We start from the raw sequence: 16,677 nt of genomic DNA on the forward strand, positions 1-16,677 counted from the left end.
AGGAGGAGTGTAGTAGTGAACACTTGGGGGTTGACGTTTTATCCTGCCACATTTATCACTACACACAGACAGGCTCAGTGCATTAAAGAGTAGAAAGTAATCGTTCGCAAACATGTGATTTTGATAGTTGTTAAACTACCAAGTGGGATCGGAACCAACATGATAACACAATCTACTGAAGCAAGGTGTGACCTCAGATTACAGTTTTTCTCAATCGCATACAAGCAATTTTTTAACCTGTGTGGAATCGTATTTAGCAGAACAGCAATGATAAAATATATTTACAGGACTTCTGATAATTTACTTGCCTTTGTACATGACTTGCATGTCTTAGACCACCTTTCGCAAAACTTTAAATACAAATGCCATCAGGGAATACAAAACTTTAAATACAAACGTCATCAGGGAATACAGAATTCACTGTTAAGTGTTCTGTTCATAGAAAATAACATTGTTTTCATCAGAAGAGAAATGTGTGTGTGTGCTTCCGGCAATCAGTAAATACTACTGATCAAAATTCTAAACTACCCCATCAGTGTCACACCATGTACAATATATGGAAATATCTAGGCAATGGGGACTGTCTAATTGCTATAATTATTTACATTATTGAGGACATGCAGAGATACAGAGAATGAAGTTGGGTTACTTCTAAGTAATTAGCAGTGTCGGGGTGGTTACTCAAAAAAAGTTATATATTACCTTTTACTTCTTTCAACAATAACAAATGACTTTACTTGTTACTCCCTGAGGAAAGTAATTAGTTACAATATTTATTATATTACTTTTGTGTTACACCCCGAATTGTTGCGCGCCTTCACACAATGTAAACTGTCATCTGTATTTTGCTAAGTATCTGTCTGAAATAGGGGGATTGTACCGTGGATAAGAGCAGCCTTTCCTCTAATACATACCCAGTTACAAGCTTGTTCAGCTCTCCCTGGTCCTCCTGAACGATTAAAATCAAGCCTTGGTTGTTTGAATGAGGTAGGCCTACAGTCACCTTCAGCAGCCATGGTCAGGTGTTGCGGGTCTTTCGCTAAACGTTTTGTGTTGGTGTGTTGCCTTTGCAGGTGCTGGAAGTCATGTTTCTAGCAGTGGAAAGGTGTTTTCGCCTGGGCATAGTTTACATTTTACAATTATATTCTTACCATTTTGTCCTGCCAAATCAAAGTAATGGGAGTACTTCCACGCTGAAGCAGTTAGTAGGTGTGCCTGCGTGCGTAAACGGGAATTTAGTGAGAGGACGAAAATATTTGAATCTGGGGCGGGTAGATTTTTTTATATTCCGCCAACAGAGAGGGAATAATGATCACAATTAAAAGTAACAATATATTTATTTGATCAGTAACTGGAATATTATTCTGCAAATTAGAACAGTAACTCTGTTATATTACTCGTTACAGCAAAAAGGTTATTACTGTAACACGTTACTTTGTAACGCCTCACTACTCCTAAGTCATCATCTTCGACATTGTAACCTTCCATAATTAAGCTTTGCTCTGGTGTGGATTGAGGCCTATACATTCATATCAGTTGTGTTCCTCCATTGTATTCACCTTTCTTTATTTCTATTGTGGATTGTGTTTCTGTGGCCAACGGAAAGTATACAAAACAATGTTCAAACCAGCCTTTGTATTGAATACATGGAATTGGATTGTGATGATACTGATGAATGGATCCTGCATACAATGTGCTTATTTCAATTAAAATATATATCAGGAATCATTTTTGATTTGATGTGTATGAAATTGTTTGGTGAAATATGCATAAAAGCAGAGTAATTGCCCATAATTCTGCACCTTTGGATAGTTGTACTTCCATTTTTGATCATCATGATTTAGTGACTGCAAAGAAAATGTATTGATATACTGGGAGTTTTCTGTTTTGTCTGCTTGGACTCTTTTAGTATGGTTGCATTAATCTTTTTGCATCCAGCCATGTTCTTTTGATGAATCTATTTTGACAGTATAATTGAGTTTTTCTGTATTTGTGTTTTGAGAAGGTATTTACTATTTTGCAAAAGGCCACCGAGTTCTGAGTCTTATGAACTCTGTTTTGAAAATTGACAACTTTGTTCCCATAAATGCTTGTACGCGATTGACAAAAACTGTAACATGTCCCAAAAGATGACTGCCACCTGCTTTCTGAACAGTATGCTCACAACAGGAGTCAACAAGAGCCAATGAAGCCTTTAATGTGCTATAAAAAATGGTTTGTATAGCGTCAGTATGGCCCGAGAATTAATCCAACTAACGCACAGCAGAAAACTTCTTAAACGAAAATCCTCAACGTTTGCGTAGATCACGCTCGCTGAAATCAATCGCAGTGCACAGGTCATTTGAATCGTTTCAGTGTATCCTATCTGCAAACAAAACTTCCCTACGGAATGATATAGATTTTATGAGTAAAATGGTGGACAGTGGTGAACTCACAGACAGTGGACGATGGTACGTCCCTCTCCACACTCCCTCTGCCAGTTGTGGACCTGGGCCAGGAGGCTGAGGAAAGCCTTCTTAGAGTCTGGGACGTCACGGTATGGAGACCAGCGCAGGAACTGGAAATGACGAACCACCAGCTGACCTTCCTGGAGCTGGATGGGCGGGGGCCAAAGAGAGAAAGGGAGGACAACGATAATGTTGTGTTAGATCCCAAATAACAGACTTGTCAAGCCCTTGATAGGAACACACACAACACATCACAGCACACTATCCACACCTTTCAGACATGTATAGCATCCTAGACTGGACACCTCTAACCCAGAAGGACACCATCTCCCTTGGGGCCGAGGCTCATATCACTCCAGTCTCTGGTATAGTAGTGTAGTGGTCTAGTGTTTATAATAATAATAATTTGGTGGGTGCTTATATTTGTCCCAGGGAAGAACGACTGCCAACACTCAATGAAGCCACAGAATTTAAAATTTCAAACCAGAATTTCAGACCATGGTACTGCAGGCATTGTTTGCAGAAAACAGGATCCCCCATTATAGTGAATGGAAAAATGGCAAGCTTTGTGTAAATAAAAACATGTTTTGAATACAATCATGGTACCAATCATTGCTTCTAATACACCAGATGTATTTCCTTGAACCAATTATTTTAAAATAGCACACAGAAGAAGGTACAAGGATAATTTAGTTGCTAATGGCAGCCTGCAATACCCCGGTTGGCTTTCAACTTGAGATACTGAATGACAGGGTGTAGCACTGAGCTGCAACATCCCTTCATGGAGTAGCTCAAACTGCTCATGTTATGTCTCCATGGGGCGCATCTTAACTGACTTAATTTGGCTTCAATGCACTATTGAATCTTCACATAGGAATACAAGGTGTCACGTTATCGATGGCTTTCTCCATACTTATAGAAAGTCAGTGACTTGTCCTACGTTAATACGCATTTGTGAATTGTTAATGTATTTTTTGGCATATTCCAACTCCCTCAGAGGTCCTCTTAGAGTAGGATAACGGCCAGGGTCAGCCATTATCAACAGCAACCCTGGAGAAATGTGGGTTAAGTGCGCATCAACAGATTATTCACCCGGTGTGTTACTGGTCCAACGCTCTAACCACTAGGCGACCTGCCACCCTTAAACGTGTTTTTCTACTGTGATATAGAATACCTTGCTGGGGAACTGTGCATCATCCTCCCTCCCTGTTCCTGTTCCTGTTGCTGGACAGTTCTGATTGGTAAGATCAGTGGGATCCTGTGAAAAGGCAGTGGGGATTGTTTGACAGCTGCCTCCCCCTCCTCCCTCGTCCGTGGGGGAGACTGGGGGTGACACTGAGGGGGACAGGGCTCTGACAGAGGTGACAGCGGAATGACATGAGGGTGAGGCAGGGGGAGGCTCTAAGGAGAGGCAAGGAGAGGGACTAGGGACGCTAATACCTGAAAGGGGGTGAGGAGGGAGAGGTTGGGAAACAGAGGCAGGGAGGCTAGCTGACAGGGGGTGAGGAGGGGGAGGAAGGGAGACAGAGGCAGGGAGGCTAGCTGACAGGGGGTGAGAAGGGGGAGGTAGGGAAACAGAGGCAGGGAGGATAGCTGACAGGGGGCGAGGGGGGGGTAGGGAGACAGGCAGGGAGGCTATCTGACAGAGGGTGAGAACGGGGAGGTAGGGAAACAGAGATAGGGAGGATAGCTGACAGGGGTGAGAAGGGGGAGGTAGGGAAACAGCGGCAGGGAGGATAGCTGACAGGGGGTGAGAAGGGGGAGGTAAGGAAACAGAGGCAGGGAGGCTAGCTGACAGGGGGTGAGAAGGGGGAGGTAGGGAGACATCGGTAGGGAGGCTAGCTGACAGGGGGTGAGAAGGGGGAGGTAAGGAAACAGAGGCAGGGAGGCTAGCTGACAGGGGGTGAGAAGGGGGAGGTAGGGAAACAGAGGCAGGGAGGATTGCTGACAGGGGTGAGAAGGGGGAGGTAGGGAAACAGCGGCAGGGATGATAGCTGACAGGGGGTGAGAACGGGGAGGTAGGGAAACAGAGGCAGGGAGGATAGCTGACAGGGGGTGAGAAGGGGGAGGTAGGGAAACAGAGGCAGGGAGGATAGCTGACAGGGGTGAGGAGAGGGAGGTAGGGAAGCAGAGGCAGGGAGGCTAGCTGACAGGGGGTGAGAAGGGGGAGGTAGGGAATCAGAGGCAGGGAGGATAGCTGACAGGGGTGAGGAGGGGGAGGTAGGGAAACAGAGGCAGGGAGGCTTGCTGACAGGGGGTGAGGAGAGGGAGGTAAGGAAACAGAGGCAGGGAGACTAGCTGACAAGAGGGGTTGTTTTTCTAGAGGCTGCTAGACGAGCACCTGGTGTTGAAAGATGGATGTTACTGTAGGTCAAAGGGAGGTGTTGGGAAGTGCCTGTCTGATCAACGCTGTGAGACTAAGCTACCGTAAATTCCGGACTATAAGCCGCAACTTTTTCCCCAGGCTTTGAACCTCGCGGCTTAAACAATGACGCGGCTAATATATGGATTTTTCCCGCTTTCACATTCTGTGACGCACACATTCTGTGACGTGCTCAGTTTTTTGGCGGCATGAAGCTTTCATTAGACCAATGAAATTGCCGAACGGGTTAAGGTCAAACAACTTTTTTGTTTACTGTTTAGATTAAATCGAGCACTCTCAAACTTCCCATCATTCTGATTACGGTAGTCATTTTGTCACCCTCATCATGGCAAAGACACGGGGAAATGCATATGATGCAGCTTTCAAGTTGAAGGAGACTGATCTGGCTGTTGGAAAAGGAAATAGAGCTGCTGCACGGGAGCTTGGTCTTAATGAGTCGATGATAAGACGTTGGAAACAGCAGCGTGAGGAATTGACTTAGTGCAAAAAGACAACTAAAGCTTACTGCATATTTTTTATTTTTTGTTACAAGCCGTGTTTCGTTAAAGCCTATTTATTTTTGTTACAAGCCGTGTTTCGTTAAAGCCTATTTATTTTTGTTACAAGCCGTGTTTCGTTAAAGCCTGTGTAAAGTTAATTTGTTTCAATGTACCGGTAGTCACCTGCGGCTTATAGACATGTGCGGCTTATTTATGTTCAAAATAATATATATTTTTTAATTCAGTGGGTGCGGCTTATATTCAGGTGCGCTTAATAGTCCGGAAATTATGGTAGTCACAATCACGAAGACAACACGTCGTCAACGGCTAGGAGAGAGGCACACAGCTACAGTAATACAGCACACACAGACATAGACACACACACACGCATACACACGCACACACGCACACATTCCAAAAGAAAAGACCACAATGCCACGTCTACAATGATTTCATAGGCATTGAAAAGGCTGATAATTTGATAATTTTATCATTACACTGTCAAAAAGACATTTTAGGTCATTGAGAGTAATTGTAAAGTGTACAGTGACTAATGCATGCCTCATCTCCCATGTTCAGTAGACAGACTATGAAAGGATAAAAGGGGCCATTAGGCTCTCTACAAAATACGCATGAAGAGACTATGGAAAAATATGTTTTAAAGAACTTCACAAAATGAAAGAGATATGACTAAACTGTCAGACTTTCTGTGTGAGTCAGCAGGTTGATTTTCAACTGTAGTCCCTTAACTTATCAGAGCGCAAAAAGGGACTTTGACAGCCAGTCTATCATTGATCACGACCTACCCGCATGATGTTCTGAACCCGGAACAGACGAATGATGACGTCATCATCAGCCATCATGGACAGAAGCTCTACTGTCATTGGTCCAAACTGCTGCAGCCCAGGCTCTGGCCAGTACTGTAGACACGGCTGAGTGTGAGAGAGAGAGAGAGAGAGAGAGAGAGAGAGAGAGAGAGAGAGAGAGAGAGGGAGAGAGAATAGGAAGAGAAAGAAGGAAGATAATAGGTGATTAGCGGACTATGGAGGTGGAGGAGTGAAATCAAATCATTGTGTCACAGAGCAGGACGGCTGAAGTCAATAACAAGACACCTGAGGATCGACAAGACAGACATTTAGCCAGATCCACAATTATCCAACCCATAGCAGCACTGTTAATTGCATGAGCAGAAAACACCATCACTGAGTACAATCAATCCCATAACACTGCACTCACGCACGCACACGCCCAAACACACACACACACACACACACACACACACACACACACACACACACACACACACACACACACACACACACACACACACACACACACACACACACACACACACACACACACAGTTTTACAGTGTTTCACATCTTTTGAATAATTCATCACTCTAAATCATTAACATTAGCCCATTATAAATGAATGCAGTGAGGTCAGTGGGGGAAAACTCGGCAGTGCCTGGTAGAGATACACATGGAGTCAATCAGGGATTGGTGCACAGAGCACACAGACTGGGCCAAGGTCTTTAGTCAATACAGGTCGCAGCTGCTTCAAAGACTCTCATCAGGCGAAGGGAGGAACGGAGGGATTGAGACACTGGGGAGTGTAGTGTTAAACTGCTGACAGTGATGGCTGTGGCAGCGAGGGGGACAGAGAAGGGAGCAGGAAGGGAAGGAGGAATAGAGGGGGAGGGAGGGATGGAAACACGGGGGAGGGTAGTGTTAACATGCTAACAGTGTTAGATGTGACAGGAAGGGGGAGGGAAGGGGATGGTAGGGGGGCGGCAGAAGGCCCAGGGGAGGAACAAGGTAGCGATAATGTCCTGTCACGTTGACAGAGAGGTGTTAACGAGGTGACGGGGGCAAAGGGAGAGATAAATATTTATACACAGAGACAGGTAGCACAAATGACTGGGGTACACTGTTAATCTACTGGTAGAGAGAGAAAGGGAAGGAGGGAGCGGTGGATGAGAAAGAAAGAAGACAGAGGAGATGGGGGGAAAGGGAGAGGGAGAGAGGGAGAGAGAGAGAGTGGGGGAAAAGAGAGTAATTAAGACATGGCAGAGAAGGATAGCAGGACAGAGACGATACAGGGAGGGAGAACAAGTGAAGAGAAGAGAAGAGAAGAGAAGGAGAAAGAAAGAGAGGAGAGAAAGGGTCAAGGAAGGAGAGAGAGTTGAGGAGAAATAGCGAGAGGGAATGACAGAAGGAGTGAGAGTAGACAAGAGAGACAGCTAGTTATAAATGAGAGTAATGGTGTAAACGTTAGCCAACCCAGCACCATGACACAGTGACAAGTGAAAGATAAGAAGGCCACAGACAAACCCAAGCATGAGCCAACACACAGGTGACATGCTAGATGAGGGAGAGATGGGGTGAGAACAGAATGATATGGATGTGGTAATGCCCTGACAAGCAGGCAAAAATGTATCATCCTATTAATTAATCTACACAAAGGCTATAAATCAGGATGCTATTACTTTCACATTTTAGTCATTTAGAGGACATTCTTATCCAGAGCGACATACAGTTAGTGCAATCACCTTTAGATAGCTATGACATGGGATTGGTCAGAGTATAGCTTTGACCAATCGAGTATGAGGATGAGCGATTTGACCGGTACCTGATAGCCACAGGGCTCGGTCGGTCGGTCGGTCAGTCAGTCAATCAGTCAGTCAGTCAGTCAGTCAGTCAGTCAGTCAGTCAGTCAGTCAGTCAGTATCATCAATTCCCTCCCCCCTTCCTTCCTCCGTCCTCAGCCCCTCACCTCCCCTCTTCTCACCCAGGCAGAGTTGGACTGGTTGATCTGGTTGAGCATCACCACTGAGGTACATCCATAGTCATAGACCAGCCTCCAGAAGTCTGCCGTGGTTCCCGGTAACGGGTGTGGCGTTACCACGAAGGCGGCGGGCCGGTGAAAGCTGTCGGTGAGAGCAGCGTTGATGTAGCTGTTCCCCTCGGCAACGCCCTCGGTGGTAACCAGGAAGGCCAGGGCGCGGTCGGGAGGCAGGACGTCCATGCTACGGTTCTTCTCGCGGTTCCTAGGCAACAGGGACACGCTGCACTCCTCCACATCCAGGTGAGGGGTCACAGAGTTCAACGTCTGGAGAGAGGGAGGGATGGAGAGACAGGGTGAGATGAAGGAGCACAGACAAAGTAGAAGAGGATGATGGAGACAGACAGAGAGGGAGATAGTGATAAACAGAGAGAGACAGGGAGATAGTGATAAACAGAGAGAGACAGAGAGAGACAGGGAGAGACAGTAACAAATGGAGAGAGAGGCAGAGCGAGAGCGAGAGACAGACAGAGACAGTAACAAACAGAGAGAGAGTGAGAGAAAGAGAGAGAGCGAGAGAGAGAGAGAGAGACAGACAACTGTCTAATCATCATCTGGCTAAAACTTTCAAACACATTTAGCATCAGTCAAAATCTATGAAGGGGCTTAAAAGATAAAAACACATTTAATCGCAAACCACATGCATTATAAATAAGCACATTATGAGGCTTTGGGAATTGAAATTGGAGGGGAAATGAAACTGATTATTTAACTTGCAGTGTATTGTGTTGAATAATAACTCCCTATTAAGTTTGACTGTATGAATGGTGCATTATAATTATTACTAACTTACATTGCATCAGGATTACATCTTGCAGATACAGTATGTGTTTCAATTATAATCTGAAATGAAATGTCACCCTATTCCTTATTTAGTGTACTACTTTTGACCAGGGGCAATAGGACTCTGGTCAAAACTAGTGCATTGTACAGGGAATAGTGTACCATTTGGGATGCATTGTAAATGTCTGATTTCAGTGAGGATATTTCATTGGACTATAATAACCATCATGAATGTATTCAATAGCCCGGTCTGAAAGAGATAAGTAGCTGTAATTATGCATGGTAAAGGTCACTAATGATTTGTGTCAATAAAATGGAAAAGGAGGACGATCCATCTAGTCAGATGAACTAAAGTCATCTCATACAGAAATAGGAATTACTGTAATATACAGAAATATGCAATTTACAATCTCAGACTGCTGCAATAGACCATGAATACAGCTAAGGCCATGGTACTGTACTGTGCCATGACGAGTGTTTTGGTGAGAGTTAGTGGATCTAAGTGTGCAGCATTAATATTAGTACCAGTAAGAGAATAGCATCATTATTATGTGAAATGTGTTCCACTGTTAGAATAAACATCAACTCCAACCAAAACATATCGAGGACATCAAGACGTAATGGGAAAGAAGTCAAAATCCAGTTGTTATCTAGTCAGATCGTTTCTGTTTGCTAAACAAAACGTCCTACTAGTCTTACCTGGAACTCCTCTCGTAGCTGGGAGGTGTTGCTCTGTGAGTCAACCCTCAGCATCTCCTTATAGGTCAGAGCGAACTCAATAACTGGTATAGCTGTCTCTCCACACAGACAGGCCTCCAGAATGGCATCGTGGATAAACACATACTGCTCCTGAGAGAGGGAGGAAGGTACAGGGGAGGGAGGGGGGATGGTGGGAGGAAGGTAGAGACAAGACAGTGAGATTGAGAAACTAACAAGAAACGCCTATTATCTTGTTTTGATAATAGAACCATAATTGCTAGCGGTTTGGGGGGGTGGGTGGGGGGGTGGGGGGGGGTGTAACATTGGGCTTTAATTACTGTTGTTAATGTCGACTAATTGTTAGAAATGTCAACATTCATCACATCGCTATGCCCACACACAAACGTTGTTTTGCTAACCGTTAACAGTCTAAAAAATGGGAAAGGAGAGGGCGTTAGAACATACATCAAAAGAGCCAAAATCCCAAGCGCCCAACCCATGCTATATAGCCTAAATATTAGTCTATTCAATGCAATTAGTTGGTACATTTGTTTTGACATCTTGGAGTACAAAGAATATCAGTGACCTGAATTGAAAAAGCATTAATGAGGATGCATATTTTATTTGATCATCACATCAAAAAGAGTTTTTCTTGATTGAATCTAATTATAGCCGTATTAGACTGGTAAACAGGTTTCAAAGTGAGGTTTGAAAATGGCAACATCAGTAAGATTTGAAGACAAAACAACAGTATAGAGACATTCAGCAGGCATGGAAAGGAAGTCTACATCATAATCTACCTCGTCTGATCCCTGATATTTCAATTAATTCTTGATGAATTCCTAGTTGATATAACAACATTCTGTTTTTATTTTATAATTTATTTGCCCCAAAGAAAACAACTGAAAGACAATACAGATAAAAACAAATAAAAATCTAAAATAACATGGTGTGCAGGTATGGTTGGAAGCCTTATATGAAAGGGCTTATATGAAAACTACAGCACAAAAAAACAACATACAATACATAAGTTAAAAAAAAAGAAAGTTTGTTAGAACAGAAATAAATTGATCAGTAATCACAAAAAATAAATGTGTTTAAGTGCAGGTGTGCATGTGAGTGTGTGAGAGTTCGGCTATGGAGGAGATTACTGAGTAGTTTGGTTCATCAGACTGACCCCCAGTCTTCGCTTGAAGTTATTGATGGATGATGATGTTTTGGCAATGTGAAGATAAGAACTCCAGAGTATATTACCTCTATATCTGATAGAGAATTGACTATGTGAGCTGCGGCAGTGGGGAGGTGAAGGTTAACGCAGTGTCTTGTGTTATATAGGTGCATTTCAGAATTAACCTGGACGAATCCATTGAAGGGTTTAAGTAAACTTTCTGGGAGGTATGAGCATTTGTAGATAAAAGTGCATAATTGGCATACATTAATGTCGGAAATAGACAAGATATTGAGTTTCTTAAACAAATGTAGATTTTATTTTTATTTATTTTTATTTTACATGTATTTAACTAGGCAAGTCAGTTAAGAACAAATTCTTATTAACTATGGGCCTACCCAGGCCAAACTCATCGTACAATTTATTTTGTACGATGAGTCATTTCTGTAGGTAGGAGGCATATGTACTGGCCCAGACAATATTACAGTAAATTATATATTAGTAAATTAAACAACAGTATAGAGATTGGTATATTATAGCATATACTATATACTATAGTATAGAACTATAGTATATTGCAAAGATGGCGCCGAAGAACATGGCTGGCGTTTTACATTCTCCCAACCAATTGTGCTATTTTGTTATTTTTTTTGCATTTTGTGTAACTTATTTTTTAACTTATTGTGTACATAATGTTGCTGCAACCGTCTCTTATGAAAAAAAAACTTCTGGACATCAGAAAAGTGATTACTTACCATAGACTGGAAGATACTTTAACTTTTAAAGAGTCCTTAAAGAAGGATATCCTGCTTTCACTGGAACAGGCCCAGATCCACGCCTTTTGCGTGAAGAAAAGACGCCGGAAAAGAGGCCGCAGATCGGGCACACTTCTGAGAATCCGGAGGCGAGCGAGTAAACTCCCATTGCCTTCCATTCTTCTTGCTAACGTGCAATCATTGGAAAATAAAATTGATGACCTACTTTTAAGATTATCCTACCAACGGGACATTAAAAACTATAACATCTTATGTTTCACCGAGACGTGGCTGAATGAAGATACGTGCGATATAGAGCTAACGGGATTTTCCATGCACCGGCAGAACAGAGATGCTACCTCTGGTAAGGGGGGTGGGGGTGTGTGTCTTTTTGTCAATAACAGCTGGTGCGCAATGTCTAATATTAAAGAAGTCTCGAGGTATTGCTCGCCTGAGGTAGAGTACCTTCTGATAAGCTGTCGACCACACTATCTACCAAGAGAGTTCTCATCTGTATTATTCGTAGCTGTCTATTTACCAACACAAAGCGAAGCTGGCACTAAGACCACTCTCAACCAACTCAACCAACTCCATAAGCAAAGAAGAAGATGCTCACCCAGTATCGGCGCACATAGTGGCCAGGGACTTTAATGCAGGCAAACTTAAGTCAGTTTTACCAAATTTTTACCAGCATGTCACATGTGCAACCAGGGGGGAAAAACTCTAGACCACCTTTACTCCACACACAGAGATGCATTCAACGCTCTCCCCCGCCCTCAATTTCGCAAATCTGACCATAATTCTATTCTCCTGATTGCTGCATACAAGCAAAAACTAAAACAGGAAGAACCAGTGACTCACTCAATACGGAAGTGGTCAGATGACGCGGATGCTACATTACAGGACTGTTTTGCTAGCACAGACTGGAATATGTTCCGCGATTCATCCAATGGCATTGAGGAATACACCACCTCAGTCATCGGCTTCATCAATAAATGCATCGATGACGTCGTCCCCACAGTGACTGCACGTATATATCCCAACCAGAAGCCATGGATTACAGGCAACATCCGCATCGAGCTTAAAGCTAAAGTTGCCGCTTTCAAGGAGTGGGAGACTAATCCGGACGCTTATAAGAAATCCCGCTATGCCCTCAGACGAACTATCAAACAAGCAAAGCTTCAATACAGGCTTAAGATTGAATCCTACTACACCGGCTCTGACGCTCGTCGGATGTGGCAGGGCTTGAAAACTATTACGGACTACAAAGGGAAACCCAGACTCCTGTATTCCCTGTTCACCCACAAGTGCGTGGTCAAACATGACTCCAACACCATCATTAAGTTTGCTGACAACACAACAGTGGTAGGCCTGATCACCGACAACGATGAGACGGCCTACAGGGAGGAGGTCAGAGAACTGGCAGTGTGGTGCCAGGACAACAACCTCTCCCTCAATGTGAGCAAGACTAAGGAACTGATCGTGGACTACAGGAAAAGGCGGGCCGAACAGGCCCCCATTGACATCGACAAGGCTGTAGTGGAGCGGGTCGAGAGTTTCAAGTTCCTTGGTGTCCACATCACCAACGAACTATCATGGTCCAAACATACCCAGACAGAAGAGGGCATGACAGAGGGCATGACAGAGGGCACGACAACACCTTTTGACCCTCAGGAGACTGAAAAGATTTGGCATGGGTCCCCAGATCCTCAAAAGGTTCTACAGCTGCACCATCGAGAGCATCCTGACCGGTTGCATCACCGCCTGGTATGGCAACTACTCGGCATCTGACCATAAGGCGCTACAGAGGGTAGTGCGAACGGCCCAGTACATTACTGGGGCCAAGCTTCCTGCCATCCAGGACCTACATAATAGGCGGTGTCAGAGGAAAGCCCATAAAATTGTCAGAGACTCCATTCACCCAATTTATAGACTGTTTTCTCTGCTACTGCACGGCAAGTGGTACCGGAGCGGTACCGGAGCTGACCAAAAGGCTCCTCAACAGCTTCTACCCTCAAGCCATGACTGCTGAACAATTCATAAAATCTCCACCGGACAATTTACATTGCCACCCCCTCCCTTTTGTAAACTGCTGTTCGCTGTTTGTTTGTTACCTATGCATAGTCACTTCACCCTGACCTCCATGTACAGATTACCTCAACTAGCCTGTACCCCCGCACACTAACTCGGTACCGGTGTCCCCTGTATATACCCTCGTTATTGTTATTCTTATTGTGTTACTTTTTATTTTAGTCTACTTGGTAAATATTTTCTTCTTCTTGAACTTCATTGTTGGTTAAGGGCTTGTAAGTAAGCATTTCACGGTAAAGTCTACACTTGTTGTATAAGGTGCGTGTACAAAGTTTGATTTGATTTGATTTCAGTTAGGAAGCAAGCCTGATGAACCAAACCACAACTTTTTCTGATGATACCAAATGATTTCATCACTTTGCTACAGGCAAGTTGAATATGATCTTTCCGGGATAACTTTTCATCAATTAGAACTCTAAGGAATCTAGTGGCTTTTAAAAAAAAATGTTTTACAATATTTCTTATTCTTACTAGTGAATACAAGTTGGATTTCGATCATTTGTTTATCTGGTACCATTCAGAAAATTTGGCCATGCCTGAGTTGGATTCATTAATTAGTGAGTCAAAATTCTGGTGTGATAAAATCAAGTTGGTATCATCAGCAAAGAGAAGGGAAAGTACGGTAGAAGACAGCAGCAAGGCCATTGTTATAGATTAGGAAAAACAAAGGTCCAATTAACAAACCCTGTGACACACCACAGGATATCTTGGCCCTGGTAGATGCACAGCCGTCTGCATAAACACATTGTTCTCTACCATAATCATAACTATAAAACCAATTAAACAAAGAAACGTCCTCTCACTGTAAACTGTGTTTATTTTCAGCAAACTTAACCTCTTATGGCTAGGGGGCAGTATTTTCACGGCTGGATAAAAAACGTACCCGATTTAATCTGGTTACTAATCCTACCCAGTAACTAGAATATGCATATACTTATTATATATGGATAGAAAACACCCTAAAGTTTCTAAAACTGTTTGAATGGTGTCTGTGAGTATAACAGAACTCAAATGGCAGGTCAAAACCTGAGAGATTCCTTTACAGGAAGTGGCCTGTCTGACCATTTCTGGAACTTCTTTGCCATCTCTATCTTTTACAAAGGATCTCTGCTCTAACGTGACACTTCCTACGTCTTCCACGGGCGCTCAGAGCCCGGGAAAAAACAGAATGTCGTCATCCCAGCCCCAGGCTGAAACACATTATCGCCTTTCTCAAGCAAGTGGCCGATCAAGGGACTGTGGGCTTAGGCGCGTGACCTGGCCGCCCCAGTCTTTGTGATTTTTTCCTCTGTTTGTCGAAAAGGAGATTCGCGGTCGGAATATTATCGCTTTTCTACGAGAAAAATGGCATAAAAATTGATTTTAAACAGCGGTTGAAATGCTTCGAAGTACGGTAATGGAATATTTAGAATTTTTTTGTCACGAATTGCGCCATGCGCACGACCCTTCTTTACCATTCGGATAGTGTCTGGGACGCACGAACAAAACGTCGCTATTCGGATATAACGATGGATTATTTTGGACCAACCCAACATTTGTTATTGAAGTGGCAGTCCTGGGAGTGCATTCTGACGAAGACAACAAAAGGTAATCAAACTTTTATAATAGTAAATCTGATATTGGTGAGTGCTAAACTTGCCGGGTGTCTAAATAGCTAGCCCGTGATGGCTGGGCTATGTACTTAGAATATTGCAAAATGTGCTTTCACCAAAAAGCTATTTTAAAATCGGACATATCGAGTGCATAGAGGAGTTCTGTATCTATAATTCTTAAAATAATTGTTATGCTTTTTGTGAACGTTTATCGTTTAACGTTTATCGTAATTTAGTAAATTGTTAGCAAATTCCTCCGGAAGTTTGCGGGGGGTATGCTAGTTCTGAACGTCACATGCTAATGTAAAAAGCTGTTTTTTGATATAAATATGAACTTGATTGAACAAAACATGCATGTATTGTATAACATAATGTCCTAGGTGTGTCATCTGATGAAGATCATCAAAGGTTAGTGCTGCATTTAGCTGTCTTCTGGGTTTTTGTGACATTATATGCTAGCTTGAAAAATGGGTGTCTGATTATTTCTGGCTTGGTACTCTGCTGACATAATCTAATGTTTTGCTTTCGCTGTAAAGCCTTTTTGAAATCGGACAGTGTGGTTAGATAAAGGAGAGTCTTGTCTTTAAAATGCTGTGAAATAGTCATATGTTTGAAAAATTGAAGTTTTTGTATTTTTGAGGAATTTGTAATTCGCGCCACGCCTATCATTGGATATTGGAGCAGGTGTTCCGCTAGCGGAACGTCTAGATGTAAGAGGTTAATTAACATGTGTAAATATTTGTATGAACATAAGATTCAACAACTGAGACATAAACTGAACAAGTTCCACAGACATGTGACTAACAGAAATTGAATAATGTGTCCCTGAACAAAGGGGGAGTCAAAATGAAAAGTAACAGTCAGTATCTGGTGTGGCCACCAGCTGCATTAAGTGCTGCAGTGCATCTCCTCCTCATGGACTGCACCAGATTTGCCAGTTCTTGCTGTGAGATGTTACCCCACTCTTCCACCAAGGCACCTGCAAGTTGCCAGACATTTCTGGGGGGGAATGGCCCTAGCCCTCACCCTCCGATCCAACAGGTCCCAGACGTGCTCAATGGGATTGAGATCCGGGCTCTTCGCTGGCCATGGCAGAACATTGACATTCCTGTCTTACAGGAAATCACGCACAGAACAAGCAGTATGGCTGGTGGCATTGTCATGCTGGAGGGTCATGTCAGGATGAACCTGCAGGAAGGCTTCCACATGAGGGAGGAGGATGTCTTCCCTGTAACACACAGCGTTGAGATTGCCTGCAATGACAACAAGCTCAGTCCGATGATGGTGTGACGCACCGCCCCAGACCATGACGGACCCTCCACCTCCAAATCAATCCCGCTCCAGAGTACAGGCCTCGGTGTAACGTTCATTCCTTCAACGATAAACGCAAATCCAACCATCACCCCTGGTGAGACAAAACCGCGACTCGTCAG

At 43.4% G+C, this 16,677-nt stretch overlaps 1 protein-coding gene across 10 annotated transcripts in view; it reads right to left on the reverse strand.

Moving 5' to 3' along the window:
* The window catches only part of LOC106570261 (receptor-type tyrosine-protein phosphatase U), a 324,730-nt gene that overhangs the window by 2,998 nt on the left and 305,055 nt on the right, over positions 1–16,677 (reverse strand). For 4 of the 10 annotated variants that reach the window (XM_014142381.2, XM_014142378.2, XM_014142380.2 and 1 more), the window contains 5 exons: positions 9,639–9,788; positions 8,088–8,423; positions 6,116–6,241; positions 3,622–3,705; positions 2,436–2,593 (listed from right to left, as the gene is read on the reverse strand). In XM_014142381.2, the coding sequence (XP_013997856.1) occupies positions 2,436–2,593; positions 3,622–3,705; positions 6,116–6,241; positions 8,088–8,423; positions 9,639–9,788 (854 nt within the window). The remainder of the gene's footprint in view (positions 1–2,435; positions 2,594–3,621; positions 3,706–6,115; positions 6,242–8,087; positions 8,424–9,638; positions 9,789–16,677) is intronic. The other 6 variants (XM_014142386.2, XM_014142385.2, XM_014142384.2 and 3 more) reach the window with 3 other exon arrangements.

The sequence above is a fragment of the Salmo salar genome, chromosome ssa14 (genome assembly GCF_905237065.1).
Source record: "Salmo salar chromosome ssa14, Ssal_v3.1, whole genome shotgun sequence".
In the NCBI taxonomy this organism is placed as follows: domain Eukaryota; kingdom Metazoa; phylum Chordata; class Actinopteri; order Salmoniformes; family Salmonidae; genus Salmo; species Salmo salar.